Source organism: Ruditapes philippinarum, unplaced genomic scaffold (genome assembly GCF_026571515.1).
Source record: "Ruditapes philippinarum isolate M1 unplaced genomic scaffold, ASM2657151v2 ctg3062_1_1_1_1, whole genome shotgun sequence".
NCBI classification, from domain to species: Eukaryota; Metazoa; Mollusca; class Bivalvia; order Venerida; family Veneridae; genus Ruditapes; species Ruditapes philippinarum.
The window spans coordinates 374,174-392,783 of NW_026852595.1; the positions used below are offsets into that span (position 1 = coordinate 374,174).

The 18,610-nt window shown below is 32.2% G+C and overlaps 2 protein-coding genes across 3 annotated transcripts; one reads left to right on the forward strand and one right to left on the reverse strand.

The window, feature by feature from the left end:
• Positions 1 to 775: 775 nt before the first annotated feature.
• Positions 776 to 8,393, reverse strand: LOC132718245 (heat shock 70 kDa protein 12A-like). Of its 2 annotated transcripts, none has more exons than XM_060701901.1 (6): positions 8,307 to 8,393; positions 5,859 to 6,022; positions 5,432 to 5,581; positions 4,981 to 5,199; positions 4,518 to 4,674; positions 776 to 3,935 (listed from the first exon to the last, which is right to left on the reverse strand). In XM_060701901.1, exons 2-6 carry the CDS (start codon positions 6,015 to 6,017, stop codon positions 2,899 to 2,901), a joined length of 1,722 nt encoding a protein of 573 aa, XP_060557884.1. In that variant the 5' UTR covers positions 6,018 to 6,022; positions 8,307 to 8,393; the 3' UTR covers positions 776 to 2,898. The 2 variants fall into 2 exon arrangements, with proteins under 2 accessions (XP_060557884.1, XP_060557878.1); XM_060701895.1 differs by having other exon boundaries at positions 5,859 to 6,146; positions 8,307 to 8,373.
• Positions 8,394 to 9,580: 1,187 nt separating this feature from the next.
• On the forward strand, positions 9,581 to 13,850 carry LOC132718159 (carboxylesterase 5A-like). The gene is made up of 2 exons (XM_060701787.1): positions 9,581 to 11,179; positions 12,903 to 13,850. The coding sequence occupies exons 1-2, from the start codon at positions 9,642 to 9,644 to the stop codon at positions 13,135 to 13,137; spliced, it is 1,773 nt and encodes a 590-aa protein (XP_060557770.1). The 5' UTR covers positions 9,581 to 9,641; the 3' UTR covers positions 13,138 to 13,850.
• The last annotated feature ends 4,760 nt before the right edge of the window (positions 13,851 to 18,610 follow it).

An 18,610-nucleotide genomic window follows, 5' to 3' on the forward strand; every position in this document is an offset into this window, starting at 1 on the left:
TTGCAGATCGATAGAAGATTTGCATTTTTTGAGGCCCTTTAAGGGTGACCCCGTTTATTTTGAACATAGATAAATACATACATACAAACATACATACAAAGACACACATCTTTATATAAATCGAACAAGCACACAAGGTACATAAAAATTAATAGATGCCTATGATTAATGTAAATTCTCACTAAACTTTTCAATATATAGTTTTAGTAGCATGTAGACTAATAAATGAAAACTGTTTCTAGTCATATTGTATTTAAAAATAATAATACATAATCAATAATACAATGTCCACACTCACATACTAATCATGAAATGAAAATATATTTCAAACTTTCCCAATGTTTGTCAAAAATATCTACCTTGTTATTATTTCTCGATTTGGTATTGGTACTTAATATAATGCTTAGCAACCTCTATAGACGGTTTTTTAAAATTCATTTTACAATTACATGTATTACTTATTTACCAATAAAAGCAAAAGATTGGTTCAATAATCAGCATTTTGCATATTTAAAAGAAATTGTTTTCCTGTCAAATGCAAATGAGTATTTTAAAAAAGACCATGAATCATGTCGAAAACAACTTCACAGTCCCAAAAAAGGTGTTGTAAGCTTTCAGAAAATTTGTTGCAAAAACTGCAGTTTGGATTATTTTTGTAGTGCATCTTATACAAAAATTATCTTGTGCCAAGTATTCTATGTACAATTCTGTATTGAAACCATTGTAAATATGTGTTTTTAGTGGTGTCAAAAATGAAAAATAATTTGTTCCCTCTTTTATCATCAAATTTAGCATTAAGTTTTTGTTCCAATTTAAATTTTACATTTACTTTTGTCTAGTTTTAATTCAGCTGTGCTGTCAGAGATTTTCTAAGTCATTAACGAGATCTCTACAACGTTCAATATCATTTAAGAATAAGATAAACAACAAGGTGATTAAGGGGTTTCCTTGTTTAATCCAATTGTTACCTCAACAAAAATCAAAGGAATTCGATTCACAATCAATTTTGACTCAAGACAATACAGAAAAATATATCCAATTCAACATTGTGCTAATTTTACAGCTAACGCTGTAAAGATTTTATTTTAATTTCACAGTGTTAATGTTAAAATGTTGAATTCGGCATACTCCGGTGCTAGAGGGCGTGGACGGTAGTTTACACTTGACAGTGCCGCCCATGAACGGGCTCAATCAAACCATGCCTGCTATATTTTCACTTTGGATTTTCTTTTGGGATTCTTTTTTTCTCTATTGCACATTCGACGAGGATCTTACAATTTGAAAAGTATTGCATTTAAAGGAATCTTATTTATTTGACATTACATAGTCCATCAGGGTATTCAAACAATGAAACGAGTAAAAATCAGTAAATTTGCGTTGTTTGCTTTATATAACGTAGATTGTTTGTGCGATAAATATTACTCCGTTGGTATGGGGTCTCTAAAATCGTCTTTAATAGCTGTGTTGTGCGACCTGACAACTTACTTTGTACTAAATTTACAAAGAACTACTTACGATTGATCATTTCGAATTATTATTACAATTTCTGGCACAAACATTACGTATCAAGTGCATTCACATTGAAAAAGGGAAAGAGTGAAAACAAAAGACAAAATTATGAATATTAAAACTTTAACTTTGCCTGACGAGGAGAAAAGTGCATTTGAAGCAAAAACAACATATTTAAAAGCTAAATCATATGAAATGCAAAGAAAAAAGTAAAAATATTAAATTTAAAAACTATGAACTGACGTTTATATACTGTAAAGGTGAATTTTTTTATAAATCTACAAAGGGTTCATATCGATGTAATGCTGGTAAAGGTTATGCCATACTATGTATATGAACACAAAAAGATGCGTGCAATTAATAGCTAGTAATCAAATGTTTCTAACGTTTATCGAACGATTCTTTACCATACTTCCATGCGTATCCAGTTTTAGTGTACATATTCCTTTTGCACATAAAGTAAATAAATTTAATATTTAAATGTGTTTTTTAACTTTAAAATAAGAACAAAGATGGACAAAATATGACGACCCCACAACACGCAACGCCTAACATAACTTAGCCACACCAGCAGGGCACCGAGAAGGCATCGAACCAAAAACGGTAGAGGACACAAAAGAGCGAAAGAAAGGGTGGCACATGTAATATACAGTCAGGTAAAAATGCCCCACATGTTTAATACAATGTATATGTTTGGCACACAATATGTTTACATATGTAAAACACATGTGTTTCATATGTTTTGAAAAACATTTGTTTAAGCACATGTCATTTTATATGTGAAATAACATATGTTAAACCAGAACCATGTACAAACATATCTTGACAAACATATGTGAAACTCATGTTTATCACATTGAACTTTGAGCAGTCTCAATTAGATTCTACGTGATTTTACGCAAAAATAGACTCGATTGATGCATTTACTCGGGTAAAAATGCAACACATGTTTAACGTATGTTTGGCATACCATAGATGTTTCCATATGTAAAACATGTATGTAGAATAACATAATTATTATGTTAAACTAGGATAAATGTCATTTGGTGTTCATATAGTGCATTTTTACCTGTGTGAAGTCTCCCACTTTAACCGTCAGATGCAATCAGAAGATAAAAGCGTAGCGTTGAACTTAAGTGTAGAACACCAAGCATGATTTACGCCTTAAAGATTATTAAAATAATTTATAGCAATTACGTCTTCATATCAACGTAATGTATGAGCATATCAAGGCAACATTAATATGGTTATACATATCTTCATAACAACGGAAAATATTAAACTATCCGACCAAGAATGCTTGATCTCCATATTAAAAAAACTTCTTTCAACGAAGCAGTAGCATAAAGATATATGATAACAAACATAATTAAAGGACCAATGACCCTTTTACGTACATAAAAAATCAAAACCTATTGTTTTCTTATCGCCTGATTTAAAAATGCATTGCAGACAGATTTCTGTCTCCCCGAAACGCATTTCAACAGTATGATGTTGAAGCGGCTTATCAAAATATACAGTGCCGACTCGAAAACAGCTTTCATCAACGACGTACTTTGGATTTCTTTCTGTAGATCCATATATTCCAAATCCTTCTTTAACATCAAATGTATCTGAAATAAATGGTTTTTGGACGACTGTACCAACGGGAACCATTTCACCAGCTCGAACAAATGGACAGAACTTGTATCTGCATTTATAAAAGCCGTTTTCGAAGACTTTGTATTTCTCTGGGTCTGATCCATTTACAAAACGATTAATCACCTCTACTCCATAAGTATACTTGCTTATTCTTGATTTCATAACCGAAGGATTATGGCCAAACAGTACTGCTCCTTTTAAAACGGCTAAGCCAGGTTCGCTAGGTACGATGATTCTTTTGTTTGGAAATGCTTCTTTCACGCTCTCCTGAACTATTTCCGATTCAGCAAATCCCCCAACAAGCAATAACGTATCAATTTCTTTGAATTCATTCTCTTCCAAAATTTCCCTAACATGTTTGCTTGTATTTGTGATCGAATCTGAAAAGAATTTCTTCATTGTGTTTGCATCAACATGAATTTTATCCCGCTTTATTTGGACAGATGATCCTAGATGTCCTGGCAATATGTGATTAGCAAGAGGTTTGCTGCATTTTTCTTTGTATGTTTCAGAAAGGGAAGCAGCGAACCTGATAACAATGTTGCCTTCTTTCTTTTTATTTATAGTTCTCTTTTTTATTTCAAATTCTCGCAGCATTTCAAGGAAATCGGCTGTGTTGTTTTCTCTGAATGCTTGAAAGACTTCATCGCCAAACACATTTTGGAGAAATCTTAAATATGCTTCATCAACTTGAGTACCACCCCACGCACCGCCACTTGCACGAGCGATTTCACTTAGCTTTCCATCATACTCTAAGTGATGAACAGTCACATCAACAGTGCCACCTGAAATAAAATTTCCTTCTTAATATTTTATTTTTATTTTCACTTATACAATTGTATTATTATTATTATTATCATTATATTATCATTATCATTATTATTAATTATTTATTATTATTATTATTATTATTTTTATTATTATTGTTGTTGTTGCTGATGTTGTTGTTGTTGTTGTTTTCATTTTTGTCAAGCTATTATCATTATTATTATTATTATCATTATTATTGTTATTATTATTATTATTATTATTTTTATGCTTAATATTATTTTGATAATAATATTATTATTATTACTATTATTACCATTATTATTATCATTTAAATTATTATTTTTTATTATTATAATTATTATTATACTTATTATTATAATTATAAGATTAATTATTATTTTAATTATTGTTATAATCATTTTTATTTTTATTATTATTTTCATTATTATTATTATTATTATTATTATTATTGAATTAAAATGTGTCACATTCGAGTAGAGATTTGCCTTTTATTCTTTTCCTTCCTTCTTACTTTGACATGAGTATGTGTATTCGAAGCATGACGTATTTAACAAATATATGTCTAAGCAACTTACCACCAAGGTCAAGGACAATGTAACTTGATCCTGCTTTAAAAGCCTCAATAGATGTCGAATTGTTATGTTTCAGGCAGTCAACCGGGAGGAGCTTGCAAAAGATGGAGGCTGCTTCAGGTTCAAGTGCTAAGGACAAACAATCTGACTGTATACCAGCCTGAAATGAAGGAAACTCTACAATTTATTCGTCATGATTGACGGAAATTTTATTGTTCTCATTTTAGAGTTAAATCTATAAATTTATAACTCCGGCACCAATTACATACAATAATGATAACGCCTAAGCAGTTGTCATAAGGTAACCGATTCAACTTATACAGTTAAATGTATTACAAAAACAATTTAAAAATGGATTTAAGAGATAATACAAATAAAATGAGCACCATTTTAAATGACATGTGTAGACAATCTACAAGCCCGTACTTTTCTAAGACATGTCAGTATCGACATGTAAAGATTATACCTCCAATGCAGCTTCCCTCATAAACTTTTTGGCTGCATCTGTCCATATTGCAGGTACAGTTAACATCCAAAATATATCCCGCTCTTCAAATTCTGTCATTTTCTTAGACATTTCATTGCAGAGATGGTCTTTCAGAAATTTTATCGCAGACGAGAACACATGTAGAGCTGACAATGCCTTCTTGTTTTCGTCATACAACAATGTCTTTCTGGACAAGGTCTGATTTTAATAAAATTACAAACACAATTTATGTTCCAGTTTTTACCATAATGATTAATGTCATGGCATTAAAACAGATTCCTTCAACCTGACATGAAAAGAAAATTCAATGATTTTTCCAATATTTTAATTTGTTATTTTTCTTATATGTTTTCAAATAAAGTTTAAAAATAACAACTGGTATTCAAAATTAGATTAATAAAGAAGCAATGAGTGAATTATAAAAAATTACTTTTTTCTGATGTAGAATCATTTTAAACCTCCTAAAGTAATACCAATCTTTATGAATGTCTTCTTCAGCAAGATCAGCGTATTTATCTTCTGCTTGATATCCAAATGAATGGAAAACCTTCTCAGGTGTGAAAAGAATTGTTGTCGGGGCCTGGAATAGCATTCAAAAGATTTTTAGAGAGCTTCGATAACACACGAGTTCAATTTTCTAAATTTTCAATGGTAATGTTTATCTTGACGTTATTGCCATAAGGTATTGCCTTTAAACCACAGAGATTTTATATCGCATCTCCGCGCAGCTTATTCGATGTATAATGTAATAAAAAATATCTCAAGTATACATATATTTATTAATATCATTATTATAACTAATAAATATATTGGATATTTTCCTTGATTTTATAAGTGTAAGCGTTAATGGTATTTACCTTAAGTGACATGTGTCCTCCACCAATCCAATGGTTTGCTTGTATTTTCATTGGGTCTTTTTCATAGTCGTGTGCAAAGGAGAATGCATATCCTGAATATGTTGTCCCAAAGTCTATAGCACCAACAACTAACTTTGACGATGTCATGTTATTATGCATAAACTCTATAAACCAAAGAAAATCTAATTGACAGCTTTTTCTTATCTACATTGACTTTGAATTGTCAAACCTTTTACTCCATGTACCTGGTAGCATAGTTGTATCTCAGTAAAAATCTTATCATAGTACCTGAATGGAAAGAATGATTTTTGTGAATTTTACGATGGATGAATCGAGTTGCGCACATGCAAACATCAACACTAAGTATATATATAAGAAAGAATAGATTAATATTTTGTTAAGAAACACTATATTCTGTTTTCTTCAATATTTTAATTGTATCAAGTAGCAAGTTTTCATTTCTCAAATATGACCAGTGAAACAACTTAACTTTACAGATTGTATCAGTAAACTAGTTATATTACATTTAACCATAAAACAAGACCCTTATTTCCACTGGTACAAAAAATTACACAATTAACATACTTTGACAAGATAGAAGCTTATGCGGTTCATGAAGAAGACAAAGTAAATTTGTTATTCCTCACATAGAATCAATAGTGGGCTATCCACATGTTTACGTCGCTACCGATTTCGATATAGGAGCCACCAAAGAAAGATAAACTAGATAAAACGACAAAAAAGAAAAGAAATCAAAGATCATAGAATTTATTTAGGTACGTTAAAAGGATTTCATTTTACAAATTCAAACCACTTGTCCCTCGTCGCTTACGGTTCGAGTCCAACCAGGGACTTTGTATTCTTTCATGGGAGAAAGCTATCCAGCTAGTTTACTAGTTTACAGAAAGTCGGTGATTGTACCCGGGTACCCGCTCGTGCCTGTTCAAACAGTACATAGGGACACATGAAGTCTTCCTCCAAAAGTCAAGTGGAAAGTCGCAATATGACCTTTATAATGTTGATGCGACTTAAAACCAAACCAGATAACAACACTTTATATAAAGTTAATGCGCCATTTTTGGCGCATTAATATCTGCAGAAGCACAAGTATGCATTTAAACACCGAGCCCGCAGATCTGAGAGCTTCTGATGTTTAATGCACCAAAAAAGATACATCTGTGCTATACTTCCATTTAAAATTAAGTTCAAATGTATGGTTGTGTTTCGTATAAAGGAACAATTGCTTGTTCGATGCTCGCTTTCCATGGTGCTAGTGCGACATCATTTGACGTTACGTTTTGATGATAAGATAACTGGGGCCATCATTGCATTAAGCTGTTTTTAAAGTGTGCCCTGAATCAAGCTTATCAAATGTGATACAACGGCGTGTGGTCACGAGAACCTATCCGTTAATTCATGTTTTGTCCCCTGTTATTATAGAACTGTGTGTGCAGTTTTTATTCAAGAATGTCTAGTAGTTGATTAAAATTACAAACAGAGGAGAAAATATAATTATATGTATAATGTTTCTGGAGGATTTTTAATCAAACTTGCTGGGTCTAAATTCCTTAGGAAAAAACATGATTTATGACACAAAAAAATTTGTTGAAATAGAAAAAGGCTCTTGTCGTTTTATAGACATGAACGCAACTATTGTTATATTTCTTCCTCATTCAAAAACTTAACACTCGAAATAAATTACTTTCCGGATATATGTGAAGTACAATTATAATACTTAGCCTTAACGAAACTATTGTAAATGGTTTCAATATGCACTATGTTTAATTAGTATATATTTAGTCCAGTTATCATTTTTAAATATATATGTTGGTTTCTGTGAATAAGATAAGTTTTATATGAATTTGAATAATTATATTTTAGATATACAATAAGCAATTACACCATATTGATGACTCATACAATTTTACAAAATACAACGCAATGAATGACTTGATAATTCATACAAATTCATACAAATTTACAAAATACAATATACTAAATGTAATGCAAAATTGTCTGTTTATAATTTAAATATATCGTTTATATCAAAAGATTATATAAAGTATTTATGTCTATCACAAAATGGCGGAACAAATAATGCAAGAGTAAAAGAATAGTTGAGCTTGAAATACTGTTGTTGTGTTTTTTCTCATTGCCTTTTTGTATAAAATCATTAGCTTAAAAACCACTACTAACTAAAAACATCAATTTCATCATATGTTAATTATCTTAATTCATTAATTGTTTTGTTTGATTCTGATTCATTTTCTTTTTATTAATTTACTTATTTATCGTTTAATATTCATCATTATAAAAATGTCATTATAAATATTATATTATATTTGACATATACGCATTTTCTGTTCAGTTGTATAGCACTCTAATTATAATACCCTATATCAACATAATTCTTTTATTCACTATCAAGCAGATTTAAAACGTACACACCTTTAAAACAGCCAATGTATTTTCCAGTAGCACTAGTGATTCGACTACTCTCTGTTACTGATCGGTTAAATAATATATGAATAATAACTTGATTATCTTCCGAGAAAAACTAACAGGACGTTAATTCATTCTTGATGTGAAACGGAATAAGACTAAGTACAAAAGGAAGTTGATTTTGATTTTGCAAGATAATTTTTTAATACTATTGATACTTTTTTTCTTCGTTGTAAAAAAAGTCTTAAATGAGGAAATAGATCTGAATGAAGTCTTAAAAGAAAGCTCCAATGTCTAGCTACATCACTGTTAGTACAAGCAGGACTTATTGTATGTTTGATTTGTTTAGCAGAGTTGTTCATATTCTAGCTTTCAAAAACGCAATGAAAGAAGTCATTACAGTGAATGATTACAGTGAAAATGACAATGTACAACACATATTTTTTGTATCGAAAAAAGGAAACCATTAGATAATGGTCTGATATAAATCTGAAATTGTCCGAAGTATTAGTTAATGGTATACTGTGCAGCTACGATTATATGAGAGTGACGTTGCATTGTTGTAGGTAAAATAGGATATTTATTCAAGATAAGAAATATATATTTTTTTTCTTATTCATTTTTACATTAGATGCAAATAAATTGGAATATAAAGGAAGTTTGTTATAATAGCGAATAGTTTAGATATAGAAATAATGATTTTTATACTGTGTAGTGTGTAATATATAGTAGGCAGAGCACAAGTTATTCGTGCCAACTTAACTATAATTGAAACAACTTATGTATATGTATGCATTCCGTATCAGGTTGCACCAACTTTCTTAATATAGCAACATTTAAAAACAAAAGTGAAATGAGAAGTTTATAGAAAATAACACCGCACTAATAATCTTTACAAGAAAAAAAAATATTTTCTTACTCGATTGATCATTATACAGAATTTTTTAGGACCGAAAGAAACGGCTGTCTTGCATTGATATGTAACTAAAAATTTAACACACAACTTTACCTACTGCGTTACACCGACAGTTGGTAAATTTGTGGATATTTAAATTTGTATGGCAAGCCTGCTTTTAGACACAATATGATAATTGTTTTACACCGTTATAGTGGACTTGACCACTGCGTCACTAAATAGTTATCTTAAACGCACTATATGATTGTTTAAAATACATATAAATGTTATCAAGCATGACCTTCAACATTGTTGAATTGAAAATTCTTTGGTTCAGTGCACATTATTTTATAATCTATAGTACAGGGTACCGGCGAATAAACCATTTGTAGTCTGTAGTTAAACTTTAGGTCACATAGTTTTATATCTTCTTCACAGCTTTTAAAATGGTGCAAACAAATGTAAACTGGATATTTTTATTATCTTTCATGCTTATGGCAGAGGCACAAGATCCTAAAGTGTTAACGACTATAGGTGAAATTATAGGAAGAAAAGTAACTAAACCTTTGGAAGAAATAAAAAAGTTGCAAAAAGAAGTGATATACAGAGAAGTGCATGAATATCTAGGAGTTCCGTTTGCCCAGCCACCTACCGGAGATTTAAGGTTTAAGAAGCCAGTCGAGCTGAAAAGCTTGAAGTCTCCATTTTATGCGCAGAACCATGGTGCCGTGTGTCCACAAAATGCCGTTATCTTTAATATTTCTTCTCGCGAATCAAGTGAAGATTGTTTATTTCTTAACATTTATGTACCGGTACGTCCTGCAGACAGACCGTCTGGGCATGCTGTAATGATATGGATACATGGTGGTGGATTTACTGAAGGGGCAGGAAGAGTTTATGACGGTGGTAACATGGCATTATCTGGTAATATAATTGTGGTTACTATAAATTACAGGCTAGGTATGTTCGGCTTTTTAAGTACAGATGATGAGAACGCGCCCGGGAATTTTGGTCTTTGGGATCAGCATTTAGCATTTAAGTGGGTCAATGCTCATATTGAATCTTTTGGTGGAGATAATGAAAGGGTGACTATAGCTGGGGAGTCGGCAGGTGCAATGTCAGTAACTCAACATGGGCTGTTTCCTGAAAATCAGGGACTTTTCCAAAGAATCATAGCACAGAGCGGAAGCATAACAATACCACTCCGAGACTTTGAACAGCCGCTTTTTGACAACACTTTATTAGTGGCTAAAATGTTAAATTGCAATACTGAAAACAGTGATTTTATTATGGTATGTTTACGGAATGCAAGTTCTGAAACTATTTTAAGGGCATTCTTTCAACTTAGTTATAGAGTAAATTTTGGACCAATAATCGATGGTGACCTTATCAAAGTAAATCCGCAAAAAATTGCCAAATCAGCAGAAGAATTGAAAGAAATTGAATTTTTTAGATCGGTTGATTTTCTGAGTGGTTTCAATGCATATGAAGGGGCGTTTCTTTGGGCAACCGTATTAAGCAGAGGAAATATAGAAACAATACAACCGACACGACGAGAAATGTCGACATCTCTCTTGCCCTTTATGTTGAATCGAATATTCAAATCAGGTCTAAATCCTGGTACAATGAAAGTTATAGAAGCGCAGTACACTGACTGGGAAAATCCATTTGACAGTAGTTCTATTCGTCTACAAATTACGAAAATGTTGGGCGATTCAAATTTCGGTGTACCAGCAATTGAGATGGCTCGTTTACATATTAAATCAAATGAGTCACGACCGAACAATTTTATGTATCATTTTAGACCAAAACCATCCGTCGTTACCCTTCAGACGCCTAGTTGGATTCCAGGATCAAACCATATGGATGAACTTCCTTTTATGTTCGGCATGGTCGATATACTCGGTAAAGTGGCAGGAAATGAATGGGAAACAGAACTGGCATCAAAAATGGTGGCATACTGGACAAATTTTGTCAAATCTGGGTAAGGAATTATTTGTAATGATATGACGCCTTTGTCCTATTCTATTAAATTATCAATTATATTATCATTCATTACTTATCGTCAGCATCACAGAGGCAGCAGCAGCACAACCACGCCACTTTCCTCATCATAATTTTTGAAATAAAATGTACTTAATTGTTGATGTTTCGATGATCAATGAAATTAATTATTCAATAATAACGTCAGCAATTTTATTTACACACGAATGTAAGTTTTATCATTATATATATACCATGCCTTTTATTCTGAAGGTTATATTACATGTATACGTACCTCAACAATTAACTTTTACCACCCTGATTATCTCAAATGGACTTGTCTGTCTTTCAATCTGGATAAAACCAATCATCTTTTTAGAGAAATGTTTAAAATTACGAATTTGTACTGACTGAATAGCGTTGAATCAGTACCCGACAGCTTGGTAAAGCTTAAGTATACATTAAGTCTTGTCTTTGCAAAAGAATACGTTTATCTTTTGCCGAGGGCATGTTAGCCGATTGACCTTCTTTACTTTAGTCATCGTGCTAGTGGTATATCCATTGATCGATCTCTCTGGGGGAGTCGTATCACTGTACCTCCGATTTTGTTCCATTTGAAACATGGATACACGCCAAAAATGTCCGATTCTTTTAACTCAGTACACGAACCGTTTCTTGTTTATATACGTTGGGCTGTCACAATTTTATACAATTCACCGTATTACCTTATTATTATTATTATCATCACCATCATCATCATCATCATTATTATATATGGCAGTGATATTACTTCTTTTAAAAATTTGTTTCCACGACTTAAGCGTATGTAAGCATGTTATGTATTCATATAGTTATGTAGATAAACCATGATTAAAACCACTCTTGATCCCTTCCGTAGTCTTTTCACTGGACCGTTTCCCCTTATGATTTTACCTGTCTAGGTTAATATTTTTGGGTAGTTCTCAATTGTTATTATTATAGGTGATATCTTTAGAGTGTCTTCTCCATGTTTCGGTAAGACTCTATATTAGAATGATACGTGTTATCTGTTTGCATTCATGCATGCATGGAAAAATCTCCAAAGTCTTGCAGTATATAAAGTTATCCTGTTACTGGACAGATTAAGTACAGCGAAGTGAGCATTACCATGACCTTATTGCGAAAGACCGGTGGGGACATTTCTACTTCATGAATTCCCGATTTCATCTTCGTGAATTCACGATTTCAACTTCACGAATTCGCGATTTCAACTTCACGAAATCGTGAATTCGTGATGCTAAATTCGTGAAATTGAAATCGTGACATTACGATGTTGAATGCGTGCAATGGAAATCGTGAATGCATGAAGTTGAAATCGTAAATTCGTGAAGATGAAATCGTGAATTCATGAAGTTGAAATCGTGAATTCGTGAATTTCGTATGTTGAAAACGTGAGTTGATGAAGTTAAAATTGTGAATTCACGAAGATGAAATCGGGAGTTCATGATTTGGAAATGTCCCCACCAATCTTAGTACGTTATTGTAATATTTACAAACTTCGATCCACTGTTTAAGATGAAATTAAGCGTGCCTACATTGTGTTATTCTTTAAGCTGTCTTCTTTAATTAATGAGGACATTTTGTTTATCAAAAAAGACTAAAAGAACATTGGTCGATGCTCCATGCGTGCATGATACAGCATACCAATTCATATCTCATCTGTATACATATATTATGTATTTTAGCAATCCGAACATCCCCGAACAAGTGACACCAAATTGGCCAGAATACAGCTTAGATACCGGCGACTTCCTAAATCTCGACAAAACCATGTCAAACACGTCCGCTGATATTTCTACGCGGAGGAGGCTAACTTCTGGCTGGACGTATTTCAGGAATTGGTCGGTACCGAAGAAGAAGAGTGCATTCAAAATAATGAGACAAGCTCAGCTGTTTATTTATATACAAATTGTTTATTGACAACCATGTTGGTTATAATACTCACATCAAAAGAGCTATTTTAAAAAAATAAGGAACAGTCAATATGCAGGTGTAACTGCACTTGAAACATTTCTTATACATGTACATGAATTTATAATGAGTCAAAAATGTTCATTTTACTGATTCATATTTTCATAATTTTATTTTATCATGATTTAAAATGAATCAAAAACGAAAGTTCACCACACTTTCTTCCAAGTAAACTATGCAAATCTATTGGTAGCGCCGATTATATTCATGTATTCAAATTTGAAGTCTTCCTGAAGATATCCTTGTCGTTTTGTTTATTATATCAGTAGAGTCATATTTATCCAAATTTGAAAGATATCATGTCTTGCATTTTCATCTTAAAATAGCAAATTCAATGCCGCTTCTAAAACCCATTTTGTTAATAAACTGCATTAGATCTTATTGATGGTTACCCACTGTCGGCGCTTGTATCTACCCAGGCTATCCTTCACATCTTCCCAGTCTTACCACAACTGCCCAGTCTTACTGGTACTCTGTATGGCTAATCGATTTTTAGTACAGTTTAATATTTATATCCAATATGAAACGCTTAACATATAGAACATATGAGGTACAATGACAATCGTTAGAGAACTAGCATCCCAGATTCAATGTACCTAAGTTATTGTACGTGTGACAGTGCGTGACTAACTTGTTAACCTAACTACATTTGAATTTCAAAAATAGAACATTTTTATAATGCTTATGTAACTTTACACGTGTTGTTAAACGTGAATTTGTTTCTATATAATAAAATATACATTTCTATGAATTATTATATAAAGCAATGAGAAACTTCATTTTAATTGATAACATTCATATTGCACAAATTGTGAAATTCGCTGCATTAACATTCGTAATTCAAGGGCGACAAGAGTGTTTTAAATAATAAGTTATTATATATCACTTATCTCCCTTTAAGCGTTTTATACAATTTGCAAATACTTCTCTCCGTGTTGCAAATAAATACAACTTTACTTAAAAACTGTTTCTGTATAAAATATATGACAATGTGTATACATGTCATGTACATTTACAAATTTAATCTAGCTTTTATTTTAAAAATAATCTTAAAAACGTCGAGGATTTTCTTTGAACCGCTGATTACGTAGGTAGGACTGTTTTCGTGTCTAGCAGATATATGTCTGTTTTGCCCAATTTCCTGTTAAGATGACAAAGTGTTTTGTATTTCTTGACTAAGTCTGGTTAGAAATGACGTTTTTGTCTGCACTAAAGGAACTTTCTATACATTATAGTGGTTGTGTAACTATACCTTTTAAATATTAATTAACATTAAACCATATTTTGAAAAGGTCACTATATGTAAGTCACTGGAAATGTCATACATCAGCTCAACAAGGACGTTAGTAGCTTTCCGGGTATGTGCGGATACTACAGTATAACTACCGCCCTGCAAACCCGCTGAATAGCTTATTACAGCGTAAGAAGGCGGGTATCAAGAAAGGCGTATTGCAAGAAACTCTGGTAGTATTAAAACTTTATTTCGTGATCTAAAAGGCATTTTTTTGTATTTCGAGATTGTTTTTTCAAGCAAATTGTCTTGTAATAAACGTAAAATTTATTTACATCTTGTTTTTCTTTCTCTTTCTTTCGTTACATAATAAGTACTTTTCACTTCTATTCTATTATGTCTGAACTGGAACGACCTTTTCATTTACTGCTTTAATGTCAGACTAGCGATATATGTGCATTTTCTGAAAGTTGAGCTTTTTAAAAGTTCGTACTTATAAACTATACATGTATACCTTGTTAACATCTTGATACGTCATGCATTAATTAGCGGCGATGACGTATCAACGTTAATAAATATAAATTAGCGGCGATGACGTATATCAATGTGACTAAGTCGACCGTGTACTAGTACGGACGCCGTGCGCTTCGATCGGACGTTAGAATTTGGAACTCACATTCTTTGTAATCATACACTTGAATACATCTTATATATCCATGTTCTTACTTAACCTTATCGGGCATGTTCTTTACAATCATGTAGGCCTATATCCCATGGATATATTATACTATGCTCAAGACGTAGATTAAGAGGACTCTAATACTCTATTATATAATAATAATACTACATTGTACTTGTATTATGATATTAAAAGATACAAAATCTCCAATGACTCTGTAGAGAGTGGCAATGTGCTTTTTTAATTATGTTTAATTATGCTTTTTATTTATATGTTGTATATACTGTATCACATTGATGAGACTATAATAAAGAATAAAATGAATAATAAATAATGAAATCAAGGCAAGTTCATAAATGTTTATAATACAGCCTTTGTTTCAATTTAATTAATTGTAAGATGCCTAGCGTTTAAAAACTATATTTTTATTTGAAATTGATTGCCATCTACATAAAATATACACTGATTTTGATATCAAAATATCGTTTATTTTTATGCTTCATGAGTAAAACTTGTAAAGTTTGAAAATTCTCTCCAGTTTTGAAACGAAAGCTTTAACAAATTGACATTCTCTTTAACCCTAAACATGCTGATTTATTTTTCTTAACTACCAAATTTTGAAACCGTTCATGAATGATGAAAATTGATAAAGTGATCAGTGCCTGATGCGATTGGGCGGATGTGCTTGCTGGCCAGGGTTTTTTGTTTCTGTTTCAGCAATGAAATGGTTAAAAGCCGCTTACAAACATGAAAGTCCAGTACTAGGTCCTACTGCTGTGAATCAGATGACATACTCATGTTTAAAATTGTAAGAAATCTTACGTAAAATTATACATCTTACTTCCAAACGACAAAAATGTTAGCTTTTAGTCCAGCTGTATGATCTTACACAGAAAATGTTCGCATTGACCACATTAGTTTTAAAGAAATGAGCCGCGTCACGACATAACCAACATAATGGGTTTGCGACCAGCATGGATCCAGACCAGCCTGCGCATCAGCGCAGTCTGATCAGGATCCATGATGTTCAATATCAGTTTCTCTACTTGTAATAGGGTTTGTAAGCGAATTGTATGGATCCTGATCAGACTGCGCCGATGCAAGGCTGGTCTGGATCCATGCTGGTCGCAAACGCATTACGTTGGTTTGTCATGGCACGGATCAAAATCCATCATGAAGTAACGTTTTAAAATCAAATTATTGAGACTCAGAAGTTCTTCATTTTGTTTCATGATAATATCCTAGATTTTCTCTTTTCAAGCATATAACATATCTCATGAAGATTAAGAATGAAAAAATATCTCATTTCCACTGTCATCAATTTGTTTCTACAAACTTCTTATAAACCGACAAACACTCGTATTAATATTTAATGAAGGAAGTTCCATAAGCATTACAGGAACATCGTAAAACGTTGACTTTAGCACCGAATGTTATCTGACTGTCGTAGAAATCGAAGTCAAGATTTTAAAGCTTTGGCATGAAGTACAATTTCTGTCAAAAGATTTGTTTTAAAATGCCGCAGATGATGTTTATTTCTCACCTATAAAGAGTATCTTCAGAAAATGTTGTTTTTGTTGTTTATTGTTGTTTTAGTGGGAAGACAAGCACAAGAATTAGTTTTTATTGTGGATGGCACCCCATGATATAGACACAAATTTAGTATCGCTACTATATAAATTAAATACAAAACGGTATTTAAACGAAATCAGTGGATGTTTCTCACAGATATTAATTCTAGTGATAAAACGTTTCAGATATATTGTTTCACACCAAAAGGTTTTCTCTGTAAAGTGGAAATAGAACATTTTCATTTGTAATTTATCAATTTCCCGGAGTAAATTGTTTAATGTGTGTGGTACTGATTAAAGAAACTTTTTTAAATGTCCGTATGCTGGTGGGAATGGTGGCCAAGTGGGTAAGGGGTCTGCTTTCAAAGAATTTGCCATTCACGCACGTGTTTTTTAACAACAGGGTTCAATGATAGCAAGACCAAAAAGAATAAATCTTAATAAATTCTGAGAAAATCGGACGATGAAAGAGCAGACGAAAAAGTAAAGCGACAATGCAATAACTACAGTATTATAAGCTATAAGTTACATAGCTTAGCACCAATAAAATCGATAGCAACCTAGACACTGAACCATATGGGCTTACAGTGAAAACAGATGTAGTTTAATTAATTTGTTAATGATCCTCAATGCACGAATGATACTGAATAAAAAAACTTGTAAATTGCAACATAATTCTAGGATAATGGAACTTAGAGAGATGGGGACAGTGAATCATTATTGTCAAGAATCTGGTATTGACGAAAATACTTTAACGTATTCTTGAAATTTTAAAGGAATGTGTGTAACCGAAAAACAAGAGGTCCTTGATGGCACTGTACCGCTCACCAAAGGAAACAAAATTCCATTGACACTTAAAAGTACAACAGTGTCACGTCTTGTGTTATGATTTTTACTAATTGATATTAAATAGACAACTAGATCTTGATAGTCAATAAAATACAAGTTATTTTTATTTAATTATGACGGTCAATTGAGAAACTACTCATTCTCAATATCAGTTCACAACGATTAACAAAACATCACTACATAACCGTAATAAAGGACACATTAATCTCAATAAGGTTGTTCATCTGTGTAAAAGTCTTCTTATTCCCGTCGTTAGGCAACCAGTTAAAAATTTTAATATTTCTAATCTAATACTTCTGCTTGTAGGCTGTCTAAAATCTCAAAGCGTAGTTTACTTTTTGTTTTGGGTCTGGGGGTGTTTAGTTTAGGTCCTAGGAAATAGGTTAATCTAGGGAAATGTCAAATGTCCATTTTATTTTATTTTCGGCCGCTATTCCTTTAATAGGGAAGCTTGGGTGTTTGGTAACCCTAAGGGGAAGGAAATTGAACATTAATCGCGGATTGATGAATATGGGGCTTTGGCAAAGTTAACCAGTCATATGACATTAAAAGTAATGTCATTCTGTCAACCCTGTGATATGTAGCTGTTTTTCAAAGGTAACAGGTTTAATCAGGACGATTTTTATTTTATTCAATAAAGGTTAGTGAACTCGATGTTTATACCATATTGAAATTAATTAAACAATCCTGGTACATTGTCACAAAACGATCATTATGAGGATCACCCAAGGAACATTCCTATGAAGTAATGATGACAATAGCTCAGTATGTTTGATGTCATTTGAATTGTGGACGGACGGACAAACATATGGAGATAGTGCGTGATCAAAAAAAAGCTGGCCTTGTGCTTTTGCTATAGTGAATTTAAACACATAAATCAAAACTGACAAAATTCCGATGATACATATAGGCAACTTATAATAACATTCTCGGTAATAGCATATTTACTTAATTAAGTTGTTCTTTTTCTCTCCTTTTGAGGGGAGGGGGCCAGGGGCAGGTTACATTACAGGTCCTAAAGGGACGAGAATTTCTTTTCTCTTTTTCACATCGTTGCTGTTTTATTAAACATTGTCAACAACTTCAGAACAA

Bases quoted from the DNA above. Each gene is read 5' to 3' on its own strand.
- LOC132718245 (XM_060701901.1), bottom strand. From the start codon at position 6,017: ATGCATAATAACATGACATCGTCAAAGTTAGTTGTTGGTGCTATAGAC. The intron at 5,582-5,858 runs GTAAATACCATT...ATGCTATTCCAG, and splicing joins GAGGACACATGTCACTTAAG to GCCCCGACAACAATTCTTTT. The intron at 4,675-4,980 runs GTATAATCTTTA...CCTTCATTTCAG, and splicing joins TGAGGGAAGCTGCATTGGAG to GCTGGTATACAGTCAGATTG.
- LOC132718159 (XM_060701787.1), top strand. From the start codon at position 9,642: ATGGTGCAAACAAATGTAAACTGGATATTTTTATTATCTTTCATGCTT. The intron at 11,180-12,902 runs GTAAGGAATTAT...TATGTATTTTAG, and splicing joins ACAAATTTTGTCAAATCTGG to CAATCCGAACATCCCCGAAC.